General features: G+C 52.1%; 1 protein-coding gene across 1 annotated transcript in view; it reads right to left on the bottom strand.

The window, feature by feature from the left end:
* Nucleotides 1-13,311, bottom strand: part of EPPK1 (epiplakin 1) — a 14,317-nt gene extending 1,006 nt beyond the window's left edge. The window contains exons 1-2 of the mRNA XM_027857750.1: nt 13,234-13,311; nt 1,527-6,822 (exon numbers count right to left, since the gene is read on the bottom strand). Of these exons, the coding sequence (XP_027713551.1) occupies nt 1,527-6,782 (5,256 nt within the window). The 5' untranslated portion in view covers nt 6,783-6,822; nt 13,234-13,311. The remainder of the gene's footprint in view (nt 1-1,526; nt 6,823-13,233) is intronic.
* Between the last annotated feature and the right edge of the window lie 1,958 nt (nt 13,312-15,269).

The raw sequence follows: 15,269 nt of genomic DNA, 5'->3' as shown, positions 1-15,269 counted from the left end.
GCCTTGGAGGGCACCAGGACGCCCGCGATGCAGCTGGTCCCCTCCAGATACTTTTTCACTCCTTCTTTTTCAGCTATTTCTGTTACTTTTTTTGCCCCTTTCTCCAATTCTTCCAACATATCTTTATTAATGATATCTGCTTTAAAAAGTTCGGAAGCTGTTACTTGTTTTCTCAGTCCTTGGAACCATACCTCCTTTCTGTTCTTTTCTTTTTCCTCAATTAATTCCCAAATTATTTTCACAATATTTTCTAATGCTTTTGATGTGTCCTGCTTGTACCTGTTCACTAATTCCTCTTTCTTTTTTTCTGTGACATATTCTGAGCAAAGCAGGTCCCACACTGACATCTTTCTGCCCTTATACTTCCCCTTTTCCACCACCACCATTTCTGCCTTCAGTGCCTTCTCGGCGACTTCTTCCATGTGCCTATAATTCTTTTCATGCTTTACTATGGGCAGTAGAGTCAGTCCTGTTCTTGGGTCCTGTATGCACCTTGAATGCAGTTCTGCATAATTCACCTTTTCATATGTATTTGGATCCTGGAACCTTTTGCTCCCATACTTTGTATTTGACAGTAAGGTGTACGTTTTGGGGTCCAAGCACCCACGCTCATAGGCTACATCTACGGGGAGACGGTGGCCGTGTTTCGGGTCAATTACTCCCCCTGTGGCCACTTGTGCCTCCAGCATCCTCATTGCTTCCTCTTTTTCTAGCAGAGCTTTCTTCATGGCCTTGTAAAGGGAGATCCGCTCCCCTGTGTCTGGGTCGTGATAGCCACTTACAGCCTTCTCCACATCCTGGAGGTCTTCTTGTACCTCCTCACCTAGCAGACCTGCAGCCACGGCTTCATTCACAGATAGTCTCTGGTTCTGCAGAGGGTTGATGATGAAGCCCGTGGCAGCCTGAGCCTGTAGAAGCTGCATCCCAATTGGCCTGGGCATCACTTCTCTCTTCATAGCCTCATAGACACTTATTTTCTCCTTCGTCGATGGCATCAGCACCCCGGCAATGCAGCCTGTCCCTTCCACGTATCTTTTCACTGCTTCTAGTTCGCTAAGTTTTTCTGCTGCTTTTTTTCCCTTTGGAAGTCCAGCAAGGATTTTCCCATCAATGATCCCAGAGTTGAACAGCTCAGCTGCTGTCACATCCCCACGGATTCCTTTCACCTTAATTGCTTGGTTCTGTTTTTCAGTTTCCTGCATTGTATTCATGATAATTTCCAAGAGTTGCTCCAGATGCAGAGTCTTCGATTTGAACTGTCTGAGTAGATCTCTCTTTTTCTGCTGCGTGAAATACTGTGATGAAAGCAAGTCCCACATGGAAACAGTCTGATTGGCAAACTTTCCAATGGGCACTTTGGTGGTCCTGGATCGCAGCAGCTGTTTTGTGGCCTCATCTATGTAAATGTAGCTCTCTCCCTTCTGTACTATCTGCAACATATAGAGCCCAGTTTCTGACTCTTGAAAACACCTCTCCAATAGCTGCAGATATGTGAGGTTCTCATGGGTGTTGGGGTCAAAGAAGCCCTTGGTGTCGTCCGAGGGGTCAGACAGGATCTGGTTCATCTCCTCATCAAAGTAGCCACGCTGGTAGGCCACCTCCACGGGCAGGCGGTGACTGTGCACAGGGTCGATGATGCCCCCTGTAGCAATCTGAGCCTCTAAAAGGCGGATGGCATGGGATTTTAAGATGAGCCCCTTATTCATGGCTTCAAAGAGGGAAATTTGTTTATTGGTGTAGGGTTCCACATACCCAGTTACTGCCTTCTCGGCACTCAGAAGTTTCTCATATACTTCTCTTCCAATCAGTCCAGCTGATAATGCTTGCTCTACAGACATCTTCTTGTTCTGGATGGGGTCGATGATGAAGCCTGTAGCAGCCTGGGCCTCTAGCAGCACCAGGGCTGTGCCAGGCCTCAGTATGTGCCTCCGCATGGCATCATAGATGCTCAGCCTCTCCTTTGTGCCCTGGATGAGGACTCCAGCTATGAAGTTGCCCCCCTTCAAAAACTGCTTCACACCCTCCATCTCAGTTACTTCATGCACTGTTTTTTTCCCCTGGTTCAGCTCATCCAGTGTTTGCTTATCAATCAGCTGGGATCTGAACAGGTCATTGGCTGACACCTGCTTCCTGAGGCCAGGGAACGTGATCTGCCTGGCCTTCTGCTCTGTCTTCTCAATGAGGGCAGTGACATCTGTGACCACCTGGCGTAGGGCCGCAGCCCTTCCTGAGCGACCCAGGTCTACCAACTCCTTCTGCTTGTCAGCACTAACGTACTCGGAGTGGAGTAGGTCCCACAGAGACACATTTTGGCCTTTGAACCTTCCCACCTTGACAGGGACTGTCATGGCTTTCAGAGTCATGATGGTGTGGTCATCTACATCCAATGCCACACTCTGGGAAAGAGGGAGCAGCCATAGGCTCGTCTCAGAGTCCAAGATGCACCTGTCCTTTAGCTCTTGGTATGTCACCTTATCACGGGTGTTAGGGTCAAAGAAAAATTTCTTATCTACAGTGGTCTTGGCTAGAGCCTGACCTGTCTCCTCATCTAAGAAGCCAAGCCTGCAGGCAGCTGGCAGGGGTAGGTGCAGGTGGTGGAGAGGGTCTACAATTCCCCCTGTAGCCAGTTGTACCTGCAGAAGGAGAAAGCCCTTGCTCTGGGCAATGAGCCCCTTGCCCATAGCCTGCCAAACAGAGATGGTGCTGCCTGTGTAGGGATCACTATAGCCAGTTGCTACTCGCTCTACTTGAGTGAGCTGCTCACTCAGCTCTCCCCCAATCACACCAGTCTTGACCGCTTCTTCCACAGACAGCTTCTTGTTGTTCTGTGGGTCGACAAGTGAGCCTGCTGCCAGCTGGGCCTCCAGTAGCCTCAGCCCCAGGCCAGAGGGAAGCAAGTTGCTTTTCATGGCCTGGTAGATGCTTATCTTGGCCTTGGATCCTTCCACCTGGACCCCAGCAATACATCCTGTTCCCTGTAAGTACTGTTTCACCTCTGGTCTCTCGGCAACCTCTCTTGGTGACCGTGTCCCTTGAACCAGTCCCTCCAGTGTCTCCAGGTCAATTATTCCTGTGTCCAGCAGCCAGACAGCAGGGACATCCCCCCATAGGCCTGGTAGCATGATGTGGGTCTGCGCCTGCAGCTCAGCCTCTCTTACTTGCCTCAGAGCAGTAGCCATAATTTCCTGGACTGTCATCCGCCCCAGCCGGAAGTCTTCCAAGAAGGCTGCCCTGTCATCCTCAGTGAAGTGCCCAGAGCACAGCAAGTCCCAGAGGGAGATCTCCTTCTCAGTCACCAGTGTACTGTGGAAGACCTGTTGAATTTGCTCATCTGTGGAGACGGGGGCTGCTGTTTGGAGCAGAGGCAGCAGATGACAGCCAGAAGCTGCGTCCTGTTGACAGCTCTCCATAAGTTGGGCATAGCTGAGGCTCTCACTCCCATCCACTGTAGAGAACGTTTGGATGGTGGCAGGGGAGGCTCCAGAAAGGGTCCTCTCCATCTCCTCATCAATGTAACCCCGCTGGGCGGCCACTTCCATGGGGACATGGTGGTGGCCATTGGGGTCAATGATGCCCCCGGTAGCTACCTGGGCCTCTAGGAGCTGCACGGCCTGCTGAGAAGGGACCAGACCTTTCTTCATGGCCTGGAAAAGGGAAACCTTCTTGCCTGTAAAGGGGTCCGTGAAGCCTGTCACTGCCTCCTCAGCATAGTGGAGCTTCTCATGGAGCTCTGGCCCCACCAATCCCTTTCTCACAGCATCATCCACAGACAGCTTCTCGTGGGTCACAGGGTCGATGATGGAGCCAGTTGCAGCCTGGGCTTCGAGGAGAGGGAGAACCACTCCAGGTCCCAACAGTTTCTGTTTCATGGCTTCATAGAGACTCAGCCTCTGGTTAGAAGGCTGCAGGAGGACTCCCCCAATGGTACCTGAGCCATGGAGGTACCTGCGGACTGACTCTACCTTCAAGAGCTCCTCAGTGCTCACCCTCCCTTCCAGTACCTTCTCAAGGAGGTCACAATCAATGATGTGAGACTCCAGGAGCTGGTAGGCAGTGACGCAACCCCGGAGAGCGGGCAGGGTGATGCCTGCCCACTTTTTCATCTCTTCCTCTAATCTCCGCACAATCTGCTCCAGGGTTACCTTCTGCAGCCTGTAGTGGGTCAGAATCTCCCTCCTCTGTCCCTCGCTGAAGTACTCAGAGTTAATCAGGTCCCATACAGAGACCCTTTGACCTTTGAACCTGCCATACTTCACCAGCAGGAGCGAGCTCTGGAAAGCCTGGCGGGTGGCTTCATTCACCAGCTGAGGCTTCCGGCTATTAAGTGGCAAGAGGCAAAGACCAGTGGCCGGCTCTGTCACGCACTTCTCCAACAGCTGCAGGTAGGTGAGATTCTCGTGTGTATTGGGGTCAAAGAAGCCCCTGGTGTCATCCGAGGGGTCAGATAAGATCAGGTTCATTGCCCGGTCAAAGTAGCCACGCTTGTAGGCCACCTCCACAGGGACCCGGTGGCTGTGCACAGGGTCGATGATGCCACCGGTGGCAATCTGGGCCTCCAGCAAGCGGACGCCATGGTCCCTAACAATGAGGTCTTTGTTCATGGCCTGGAACAAGGAAAGCCTGTCTCCTGTGTACGGGTCCATGTAACCCGTCACTGCTCTCTCAGCTGACAGTAGCTTTTCATAAACATCAGGTCCGATGACATTGGCCCGGAGGGCATCCTCCACAGAGTATCTCTTGTTCTCTTTTGGGTCGATAACAAAACCTGTGGCTGCCTGGGCCTCCAGAAGAATGAGGGATGTCCCCGGTCTCAGGTAGCCCTTCCTTCTGGCCTCATAGATACTGATCTTCTCTTGGGAGTCGGGCAGGAGCAGGCCACTGATGCATCCTGTCCCTTGCAGGTACTTCCTGACGGAGTCAAGGCCCCCCACGTCCTGTGCTGTTGTTTGTCCCTGCTCCAGCTTCTCATACAGGTCCTGATTGATGATCTCTGACTTAAGAAGCTCCCTCGGTGTCACGTTTTCCCTCAGGCCTTCGAAGGTGACCCGGGAAGCGGCGGCAGCCTGGTCAATGGTGGCGCTGAGCTGGGATGCCAGCATCTCTGTTGAGAGTGTTCCCTCCTGGTACTGATGGGCCAGGGCAGCTCTCTGCTCTGCTGGGATGACGTCCGAGAAGAGCAGCTTCCAGAGAGACACCCTTTGTCCTTTGAGCTTCCCTGACGTAGCAACTACTGTGGCCTTCCTCAGGCCCTCCTGTGTGGCATGGTCAATGAACCAGTGTCCTTCTGAATGCCCTCTGTGATCTCCCCCCATGAGGGGCAGGAGGAGGGAGCCAGTCTCTGGATCAGTGACACAGCGGACTAACAGCTGCTCATAGGTGAGGTTCTCCTGGGTGTTGGGGTCAAAGAAGCCAGTAGGTTGGGAGAGACTGGCAAATGTCTCCTTATCTAGACAATTCCATTGGAAGGCAGTCTCCAGTGGCAGCCGGTGTTTCCTAACAGGATCAATGATGCCCCCCGTGGCCAGCTGGGCCTCTAGAAGCCGTAATGCTAGCTCCTTCTGTACCAGCCCCTTTCTCATGGCTTGAAAGAGGGGGATGAGACCCCTGCTGAAGGGATCTGGGTACCCAGTCACTGCCCGTTCTGCTACCAAGAGTTTCTCCCAGAACTCAGGCCCCACAAGTCCAGCTCTAACAGCTTCATCTAGCCCCATCTTCTTGTCACTGGTAGGGTCCATGAGGGAGCAGGTAGCAGCCTGAGCCTGGAGGAGGGCAAGTGCAGTGCCCGGGGGAAGGAGGTGCTCCATCAGGGCCTGGTAGACGCCCCTTTTCTGGCCTGTGGACAGCAAAAGGACCCCAACTACACTGCCTGTTCCCTCCAAATAACACTGCACTTCTTCCCGGGCCCTCACCTCAGGCACAAGTAGCCTCCCCTCCCTCAGGTCCTCAAACACCTCCCTGGGCAGGATGCCAGCCTCCAGAAGCTGTTCACTGCTCACCATCCCTCCCAGGGCTGGGAAGGTGATCTTGAGCGGGAGCAGGGCCAGCCCTGTGGCAGGGCTCAGCACACACCTGCTCCTAAGCTCTTGGTAGGTGAGTGGCTCCTGTGTGTTGGGGTCAGAGAAGGCCCGGGGTCCATCAGCTGTGGGATCAGACAAGCTGCGGCCTGTCTCCTCATCCAGAAGGCCCCTCTGGTAGGCAAGTTCCAGCGGGACACGACCTCCCTGTGTAGGGTCTATTATGCCCCCTGTGGCCAACTGGGCTTCCAGCCAACTCAGGCCTGAATTCCTGGCCACAACTTCTTTGTGGAGAGCCTGGAAGAGGGGCAGCTTCCCTGGCCCATAGGGGTCAGGGTAGCCAGTGAGGGCTCGCTCAGCTGTGAGCAGTTTCTCTTTCAGCTCCAGGCCTACCAGCCCCTGTCTCACAGCCTCAGCCACAGGGAGCAGGTGACCTTGAGTGGGGTCCATGAGGCCCCCAGTAGCTGCCTGAGCTTCAAGAAGAGCCAGTCCCAGCTGGGCTGGGAGAAGGCCCCGCTGCATGGCTTCGTAGAGGCTCAGGGGCTGGGCTGAGGTCTCCAAGTACACCCCAGCAATGGGACCTCTCTGCTGGGGATAGGTCTCCCCATTATGGGAAGTCATAGGAAATTCCATCCTGGGTTCGGAAGAGACAGCCTTAGGCATGGTCTTCAAGGCCCTGGGGCCTTGAAGTGTTCCAGTGCCATTGACTGAAATGGCTGAGTCTCCATTCATAGTGCTGGTGGCAGTCGAGACACGTCCCACGTCCATGTCCTTGTCCTGTGGGGTTCTCTCAAGCAGCGCTTACTTCCTAAAAAGGTGGAGAAGCAAAGAAAAGGTCTTATGACTTGAGGTGCCAACACCATGTGGCCCTGCAGAGAAGCCCTATCCAAACGTCTTCCTTTGGTCATTAGAGGAAGGGAAAAGGACCAACAGAGGTTCCTGTAGGAATTAGGGAATCTCACAAAGTCTCAGAGTTGGGAGGGACTAGAGGGCCCCTAGTCTACCCCTTTTCTGAACAGAAATCCCTTCTTCAACAGAAGTCCCCTCTGACTCTTGGTCACCCTGCCTCCACTTGGTGGCCTCCATCTAGCTCATTGCTTTTCAATAGCACTGATTGTTGGGAAAGTTTTTCTTTATGTGGAGTCAAAATATGCCTTCTTGCAGTTTCTACCCATTGCTCCTAGTTTTGACCCCCGGGACCTGGCAGAACGAGGACAATCCCTTTTGCACACGACAGTCTTTGAAGCCATTTCTCATGCACCCCCTGAGGCTTCTGTCCTATGGTCTAAGTAACCCCCTTTTCTCCTAAGTGCCCAACTGCTGGTGCTTTCCCATATAAGACCACCTTCCCTCTACTCTGTATGTCTCTTATACATACTACTTTGTGTATATGTTGTCTCCTTCATTAATATGGGAGCTCCCTGAGTACAGGGACTATTTTCTGCCTTTCTTTGAGTATCCTCAGTGCTTAGCACAGTGCCTAGCATATAGTTGATGCTTAATAAATGCATGTTGATAGACTGATTAATTGGTGTGGTCTGGTTTCTATTCTTATCCTGGTTGCCCTCTTCCAGATGTGGTATAAGAATTCATTGAATAGGGCAAAGAAGAGATGAGGCTGGAGCTAAGGAGGGGGCAGAGGCAGGATGGTCACAAAGACCCACAAAACGACCCCATCCTAGCTTTATACCTTGGTTCCACTAGGGAACCAACATGGCTAGAGTCTGAGGTGTAGGGGGAAAATGGGGACTAGATGTTGAGACGTGAGCCAAGGTAAGACTGGATATTAGCAGGTGGGTTGGGATTTCACTGGAAAATGGGGTCTAAACTAGTTAGCAGCAGCTAGGTGGCACAGTAGATAGAGCTGGGCCTGCAGTCAGAAAAACCTGAATTCAAATCTTGCCTCAGATACTTACTAGCTGGAGGTGTCACTTAACCTCTGTTTTCCTCAGTTTTCTCAATTGTAAAATGAAGATAATAGCACTGTTGTGAGAATCAAATGAGATAATAATTATAAAGTATTTAGCACAGTGCCTGGCACACAGTAAGCACTATATAAATGTTATCTATCATTATTATTATCATTATCATCATCATTATTAGTTGTGAATGGAGAATAGGGGTTTAGGCTTAGGTTGGGGTTAAGAGGGCAAAAGGGGTCTAGGCTAAAACATAGAATCTTTTTTTCATTTTTCTCTTTCTTCTTTTCCTCCCTCTTTCCTTCTCTCCCTCCTTCCCTTCCTTCCTTCTCTTCCTCCTTCCTTCCTTTCTTCCTTCCTTCTCTTCTTCCTTCCTTCCTTCCTCCCTCCTTCCCTCTGTTCCTTCCTTTCTCCCTCCTCTGTTCCTTCCTTCCTTCTCTTCCTTACTCCCTCCCTTCTTCCTTCCCTATGGAGGAGGTGGTAGTTGAAGTGGACCTTAAATGCCAGGAAGAATTTCACCAGGAAGGAAATAGTAGACAAGGCATCCTAAGCAGTACTAGAGATACATGAGTCATCTGAAGAGGTGAGGGTAAAGGTGTGGGAGTGGATAAGATTCACCAAGGGAAAGTGGAGACTTGGGACCATAATGCAAATGGATCATTGGAAGGAACTAGGGATATTTCGCCTAAAGAAGAGAAGCCTGGGGCAGTGTGAGATTATCTCTGGGGCTCTTTCCACCTCTATATTCATATGACCCTATCTATGACATGATACCTTGTCTTCAGAAAATAGAATTAGATCTGTTCTGCTTGGTCCCAGTGGGGTAGAATTTGGAGTAATGGTTAGAAACTATGGATGGGCAAATATTGATTCAACATAAACCTTTCTGCCCAATAATTGAACAGGTCGCCTCAGTAGGTAGGAACTCCCCATCACTGGAGGTCTTCCAGCCCAGGCTAAATGACTCTTTGTTGCAGATATTATACAGAAGATTCTTGGCTAGGTACAGCTTGGCCTAGATAATACATTGCACATTTTTATATAATAATACCTCCTAAGCCCATGCTCTAAAAGCATATGCATCTAGCAATACCTGTATTTAGGAGACAGAAGGGAGAAAAGCCTGAAGAGGAGATAGCACAGACAGAGATAGGAAAATGAGGAGGGAGCAGGGTCTCTGAAACTAAGGGAAGAGTTTTCCCAAAAGGGAGGAGGGGAGAGTGATGTGCTGCTGATAGGTTAAGGCTAAGAACTGAGAAGAGGCTACTGGATTTGGCAATCAGGATATAATTGGTGACCTTGGACAGAGCAGTTTCTGGAGAGTGATAGGAGCAGAGTCAGACTACAGGCAGCTGAGGAGAGAGTAGGTGGTGAGGGAGCAAGGATCAGGAGAGGCGCTTTGATGGTGGTTTTCCAGATGAGGTTTGTCATGAGGTTTCATAGTACCAGAGGAAGCAGCCCTTAGCCCACAAGCCCTGGGGCAGTCCTGCTCAAGGATGCCTTAGCTTAGTCTGGCCTCTGCCCCTCACAGATCATAGAGGCCCAGCCTCAAAAGGAGAGACCTCCTTTCCTCCTTATGGATGGGTGGGTGGTGCTAGGCATGAGGGTGCAGGGTGATTCAGCAGCAATCAAGGTAGGGGCTGGAAACTCAGTCCCATACCAATCTGTCAGTGCCTTTACGCTTTCAGTCTTTGCACATAGGCATGTCTGAGGTCTGACTTTCTGACGCTAGGTTGGGCTGGGTTGGGCTAGGCTGGGCATCTAGGGAAAGGGAGATGGAGGAGGGAGGGTAGGAAGATGGAGATTCTCTTCTACTTTCCTTTCTTTCAACTTCCCCCCCCATCCCCACCCTTTAAGGGTAGGACCCAAGGGAGGAGAGAGAAGAGGAAGAGGGAAGGGAAAGGAAAAGAGGAGGGCTACAGAAAAGGGAGCCTAGGAAAGTTGAGGGATCAGGCTAGGACCTAGCACCCAGGACCCAGCAGAGTCACCGTAGCTACCCCTTCCTCTTCCTAGCCTCTCCAAGTCTAGCTGTGTATCCCATTGCCTTCTACGGTCATGGCAGGGAAAGATCCCTGTTTCAGGCTAAGTCAATTCCCCCGCTCCCTGACCTTTGCCTAGTGTTGAGGTGGCTATGGGCAGGGAGCCCAGAGCTTGGGCGGGAAATTGAAGAAAAACAGTGCCCTCCTTCAGCCCCTGACACTACAATAACCGGCAGAGATCAATGGGCCGATAGACTTACCTGGAATGGGTGGGGCTCTGAGAAGGGAGGGAGAGGAGAAAGTTAGGTGAGCCTCCTCCTATATCCCCACCCCTCAAATTAGTTAGGGGATCAGCATCTCCTCTAACACTCTGGAGGCTCCAAAAATCCACATACAGTACATGGCCCCTGGAGTTGCCATATTGGCATCAAGGGACCTATGGGAACTAGGAGGAATTGGTGGGGGGGAGGGAACAGGGATGAATTGTAGAGAAGTTCATTTAGATTCAGTGTCAGAAAAAAAAAATTCCGAATGACAAAAGCTTATTTCCTTGAAAGGTGGTGGGTTCCCACCCCTCACTTGAGGTCTCCAAAGAAAGACTGGAAGACTTTTTAGGTAGGTAGAGAGAGCTCCTTTTCAGGTGTGGGTTTGAACTAGTTGGATTCTCTGAAGTCCTTTCCTACTCTGAGCTTCTGTGACTCACTCCCTCTGAGACTTAGTTTGCTCATCTATAAAATGGGTGTGTTGTAAGGTCTCTCTCCTTCAATCCTCTGATCATCTATGTCAGAAAGGAGGCACCTGAGGAGGGAACCAGGGAACATCCCTTGTCCTCCCTCCCCCTTCAGGCTGGCTCCTATTTGAGTGCTAAGCATTCTCTTGCCCCAGAAAACAGTGGGAACGCATTGGCAGGGCCTTCCTTGGCTCCAGCTCCACACAACTACCCTGGGAAGAGGGACTCAGGGCTATGCTTGCATCCAGGGGTAGGATGGGCTGAAGCCCCTTTAATGCCTTGCAATTCTTCAGACTCAGTGAATGTGGGAATTGAAAGGCATGTTGGAGACCCGAGTTTAGCCCCTTCATTTTCTAGAGAAGAAATGGGAGACCCCAAGAAGGGAAGAAATTGCCCAGTGAGTTGGGACAGAGCTGGAAGATCTCCAGGTCTCCTGATTCCCAATACAGGTCTCTGCATGGAGCTGATTCCATCTCCTCTCCGCTTTCCTTTCAGGATTGTGGTCTTTTTGGCCTAGAGAGGCCAGCCCAGCTATACCTACTTACTCAACAGAAACCATCTGGGCACAAGAAAGGAGAATAACAACACCTCCTCCCACCCCCAACTCCTATAAGATCATTAAGAGAAACTGGATTTGTAGGACCCCCATTCAAAATACCATACCCCTCCCCCCCTCACAGATATAAACAGATACATCTAGGCTAAGACCAGGGACCACCCCTCCCCATATCTCCCAGGCCAGGCTGAAATACCCCTACACACAGACACAAAAGTCACACCCAGGGTTGGCCCAGGGATGCCCATATACATGCTCCCCAGGCTAGACAGGGATCCCCCTACACAGAGACACAAATGTCACACCCAGGCCCAGGGATTCTCCTGCCTACACACAAACAACTTGAGTCCAAAGACACCTCACCACCCCTACCTACCCTCCCCCATCTCTCCAGATTCCTGGACTGGACCTGGGAAGGACAACTGATGAGAGGAATGAGAAGGGAGGATGGGTTATCATCATTCCAGGAGGGCCATTCAAAAGGATGCAGAACCTGGTACCCATGAGGGACCTGGTCCTTGGGCCCAGCCTGGGTGGGGTGTGTCCAGGTCCCTGATATCTGAGCCATTTTTATCATATTCCCAGGTCATAGGACACCTGCTTCTATTTCTCTGGACAGTTACTCATGAAAGAATTTCTCATAGGCAGGAGGTAGGTTCCACAAAAATATAAAGATGAACTTCCTAACCAGTAGAGCTACCCAACAATGAAATGGGCTCCCTCAATAAGGAGGAAACTCCCTGTCATTGAAAAGTTCTCAAGGAAACAGACAGATTTGGAATTGGAAGCAACCTGAGAGATCATTATAGCCAATGCTCTCATTTTACAGATAAGGAAACAGGTTAGGAGAAAGGAAATGACCTATACAAGGTGACATGAGTAGTTAAGTCACCAGGGCCTCTGAGATCAAATCCAGTATTCTTGCCACAGATCCCCCCATCCTGTCTCTCTAGTTGGAGATAATAATCACTGGTTGGTCATTTAGAGCACTTTTAAGGCTTTACAAAGTACTTTACTCACAACTCCCCTTGAGACAGGTTATTATCCTTGTTTTACAGATAAGAAAACTGAGGTTCAGGGCGGACATGTAACTTGACTAGTGTCAGAAACCCATAATTCTTTGCGCCAGGTCATAATAGACTGTGACCTCTGAGGTCCCTTTCAGTCCCTTCATTTTTATGAAGGATATGCTACATCCTGGGAATGAGATTCTAGAATTCTGCTTCACTCCTGGAAAGGAGGAGCAGACGAATGATTTCATCTCTGAGATTCCCAAGGTACTTTGCTCTCATTTCCAGGGCACAATCCCCTCATTCCTAGGACTTGTTCCTTGGGAAACAAGCCCCTCAATCCTGGGACACAGTCCCCTTATTTGTGATACACACTCCCATCGTTTCTTGAACATGTTCCCCACTGGCCAGTTATCTCTCAGGTTCCCCCAAATCATTCATGCTTTCTCCTCTGGGTAAGGTCTCAGGGGTCCTAGACCCACTTGAACCAACCCCCTCCCTGTCCGAAGTTCACAGGCTTAAGAATATGTTCCAGGGACTGCTTGGGAACCCAGACCAGGCTCCACGAGAGATTCACTTTCACTTCCTTTCTCGTTCAGTACTTTTCCAGGGCAAAGGGACGGGGGAAAAACATTAGGTGCCCCAAGCCACAGGTCTCAAATCCTTGTAGGGGACTCTAACTCGCAGCTTCACTCCGCCGGTAATTTCCCATTCCTAAAACCAGGAGCCTAGGTTCCGGGGGGAATCCCCTATGTATTTTCCAATCGAGCCCCCATTTCTTAGTCCAGGAGTATCGTCCCCGTCCTGCAAAGCCCTCATTCTTCAGCTCAGGAATCTGGGTACTTCACTTCATCACTCCCAGTTTCTTCAGCCCAAGACACTTGATTCCCCTTAACTCTCTCTTCAGTACCAGAACTCAAGAGCCGGAGCCCCACAACATTTCTTAGCTAAGGATCCCTCCCTCTGACATGACCCCATATTATGAAGCCTGGGTTCCCTGCCCTCCTGACACCCTTAGCGCACACCTGTAGCCTTGTCTGGACTTCTCCGGAGTGTCAGCTCCTCCAGCCTCTCTGGTCCCGACCAGTTTCACTTCCCACCTCCACACATTTAAACCTGGCACCTCCCAGCACCTTTCAGCCCTTCCCACCCCTAAAGCGGCCTGAGAGCTGGAGGCTCCTCCCCCTGACCAGCCCTTTCTACTCCACCCTCCCCAGCCCTGCGCCCCTTCTAGGCTTGGGGGTTCCCAGGTACCAGAGAGGTGTAGAGGGGGGCAGGGTTGAGGGGCTGGGGGCGGGAGGCTTAGGTTGGGAATGAGGTGAGAAAGCCGCACAGTGAGGAGTGAGGGTGGTGGAGGTGATTGGGAGCAAAGTGCAACTGGGAGAGGACAATAGAGTCACCTCCCCTCCCCCAATCCAGCACTGAGGCTGAAGGAGGGATGAGGACGTAGCCAGCTCTGACTCCTAACCCCACTCCCCACCCCTGGGGGTGGCGCAGCCTGACTCTCACTGAGCCATTCAGGTGTGCGTACATACAATTGCGGACGCACACCATCTCGGGCCCCCAGGGCCCAGGAGCTGCCCGCCGGTTGTGAGAGTAGCCAGGGGTGGGGCCTGTTGCTGGGACTGGGGGAAGCCAATGGGACAGGGCCCCTCCTTCCCTCCCTCGCTGCTCCTGACGCCCAACGTCAGAGGAAAGGAATGTGATGGTAGTGGGAGGGGGCCCACAGATAGGGCCAGGAAGGTAGCATCACTTGAACTAGGGTGGCTGTGGGGCTGGAGACGTTAAGTGAAGTGGGGGCCATGCTTCTCCCTCCCAAAACCTCACACTCCAGCCCTGAAATGTCCCAGATGAGTCGGGGCAAGGGCCAGTGGGGTCCTCCCCCTCCCATATGGGAAACCCTGTCCTACCCCCCTTCGGTCTGTCAGGACCCTGGGATGTAGGTGGGCTTCCCAGGACCCCAGTCCTTAAATGGCCTATGTGAGTCGGGACTGGGGCTGGCGGCACAGGGACCCTCGGTCTGCCCTGCCTTCACATACCCCACTCCACAACTGAATAGTTCCATACTATCACTGCATGTCTGTCAGGACCCTGGAGTCTGAGGGGTGGTTCTAAGTAAACTGGTCGCCTAGGACTCCAGTACTGAACAGATGAACTAGACAAGAGTGGGCCAGCTCAGGGACCCTTACCCTACTCGGTTTCCTCCAACCCCCGGCTGTGGGTAGCCTGATCCTCCCCCTCTGGCAGGTGCTGGGGTGGGGGTGGGAGTGTTGTAGCCTAGCTACAACAGAAATGGTGGGGGTAGGTCCAGCCTCCTGCCGGGGCAGTTCCTCCTCCTCCTCTGCTGGCGCCCTCGGGGGAAGGGACATTTGAATCTAGTTTACCAGGGAAATTCTGGCCGGTCTAAACTTTGCGTGGGGAAAGAGGGAAAGGGGAGGGGAGGGCAGGGAGATAAGGACAGCCACAAGAGAGTAATTAGTGTTTATATAAAACTTTATTGCTGAGGTGTGAGGGTAGCGGGAGACCTAAGCCCCTGAGGGCAGGGCTGCTGGTAGACCGGGCTCCTCTGTTGCTGTTAGCAGGGCATACACTGGAACACGTGAACGCACAGACATCCAGCCTACCTAGAGCTGGGCACGCCCGTCAGACTCCCTCAGCGCAAGGCCGCCCAGTGCCCCGCCCGATTCCCGTCCACACGCACAGCCTGAAAGTCCTGGAACTGTCCCCTGGAACATCCCCCCTGGAACTGGGGGATGGGGGGTTGGGGAGGGAGGAATAGATGTGGTCCCATCTTCTCCCCACCCCCACCACGTTACCCTCCTCAGCCCTAAAAGCCCTGGCTGTTTCTCCTCAGCAATAGACCACTAGGTTCGTCCACAGCTCAGCTATGCCTGGGCTGTGTTCTTGTGCCCTCCAGCTCCTGCTTGCTCTCCTCTGGTTCACGCTTCCTCTGTTCTGTTACCTGCTCTTTCCCCTCCAGTTCTTGCTCTGTCTGTCCTGCCACCCACCCTGTACCCTCTGGTGCTTTCTCTGTCTGTCCTGGTGCCCACTCTGTGCCCTC

This window comes from Vombatus ursinus, unplaced genomic scaffold (assembly GCF_900497805.2).
Source record: "Vombatus ursinus unplaced genomic scaffold, bare-nosed wombat genome assembly UNPS02012319.1, whole genome shotgun sequence".
Classification (NCBI taxonomy): domain Eukaryota; kingdom Metazoa; phylum Chordata; class Mammalia; order Diprotodontia; family Vombatidae; genus Vombatus; species Vombatus ursinus.
Note: the sequence above shows the minus strand (reverse complement) of the source record. Positions and strands in the feature narration are given on the sequence as shown.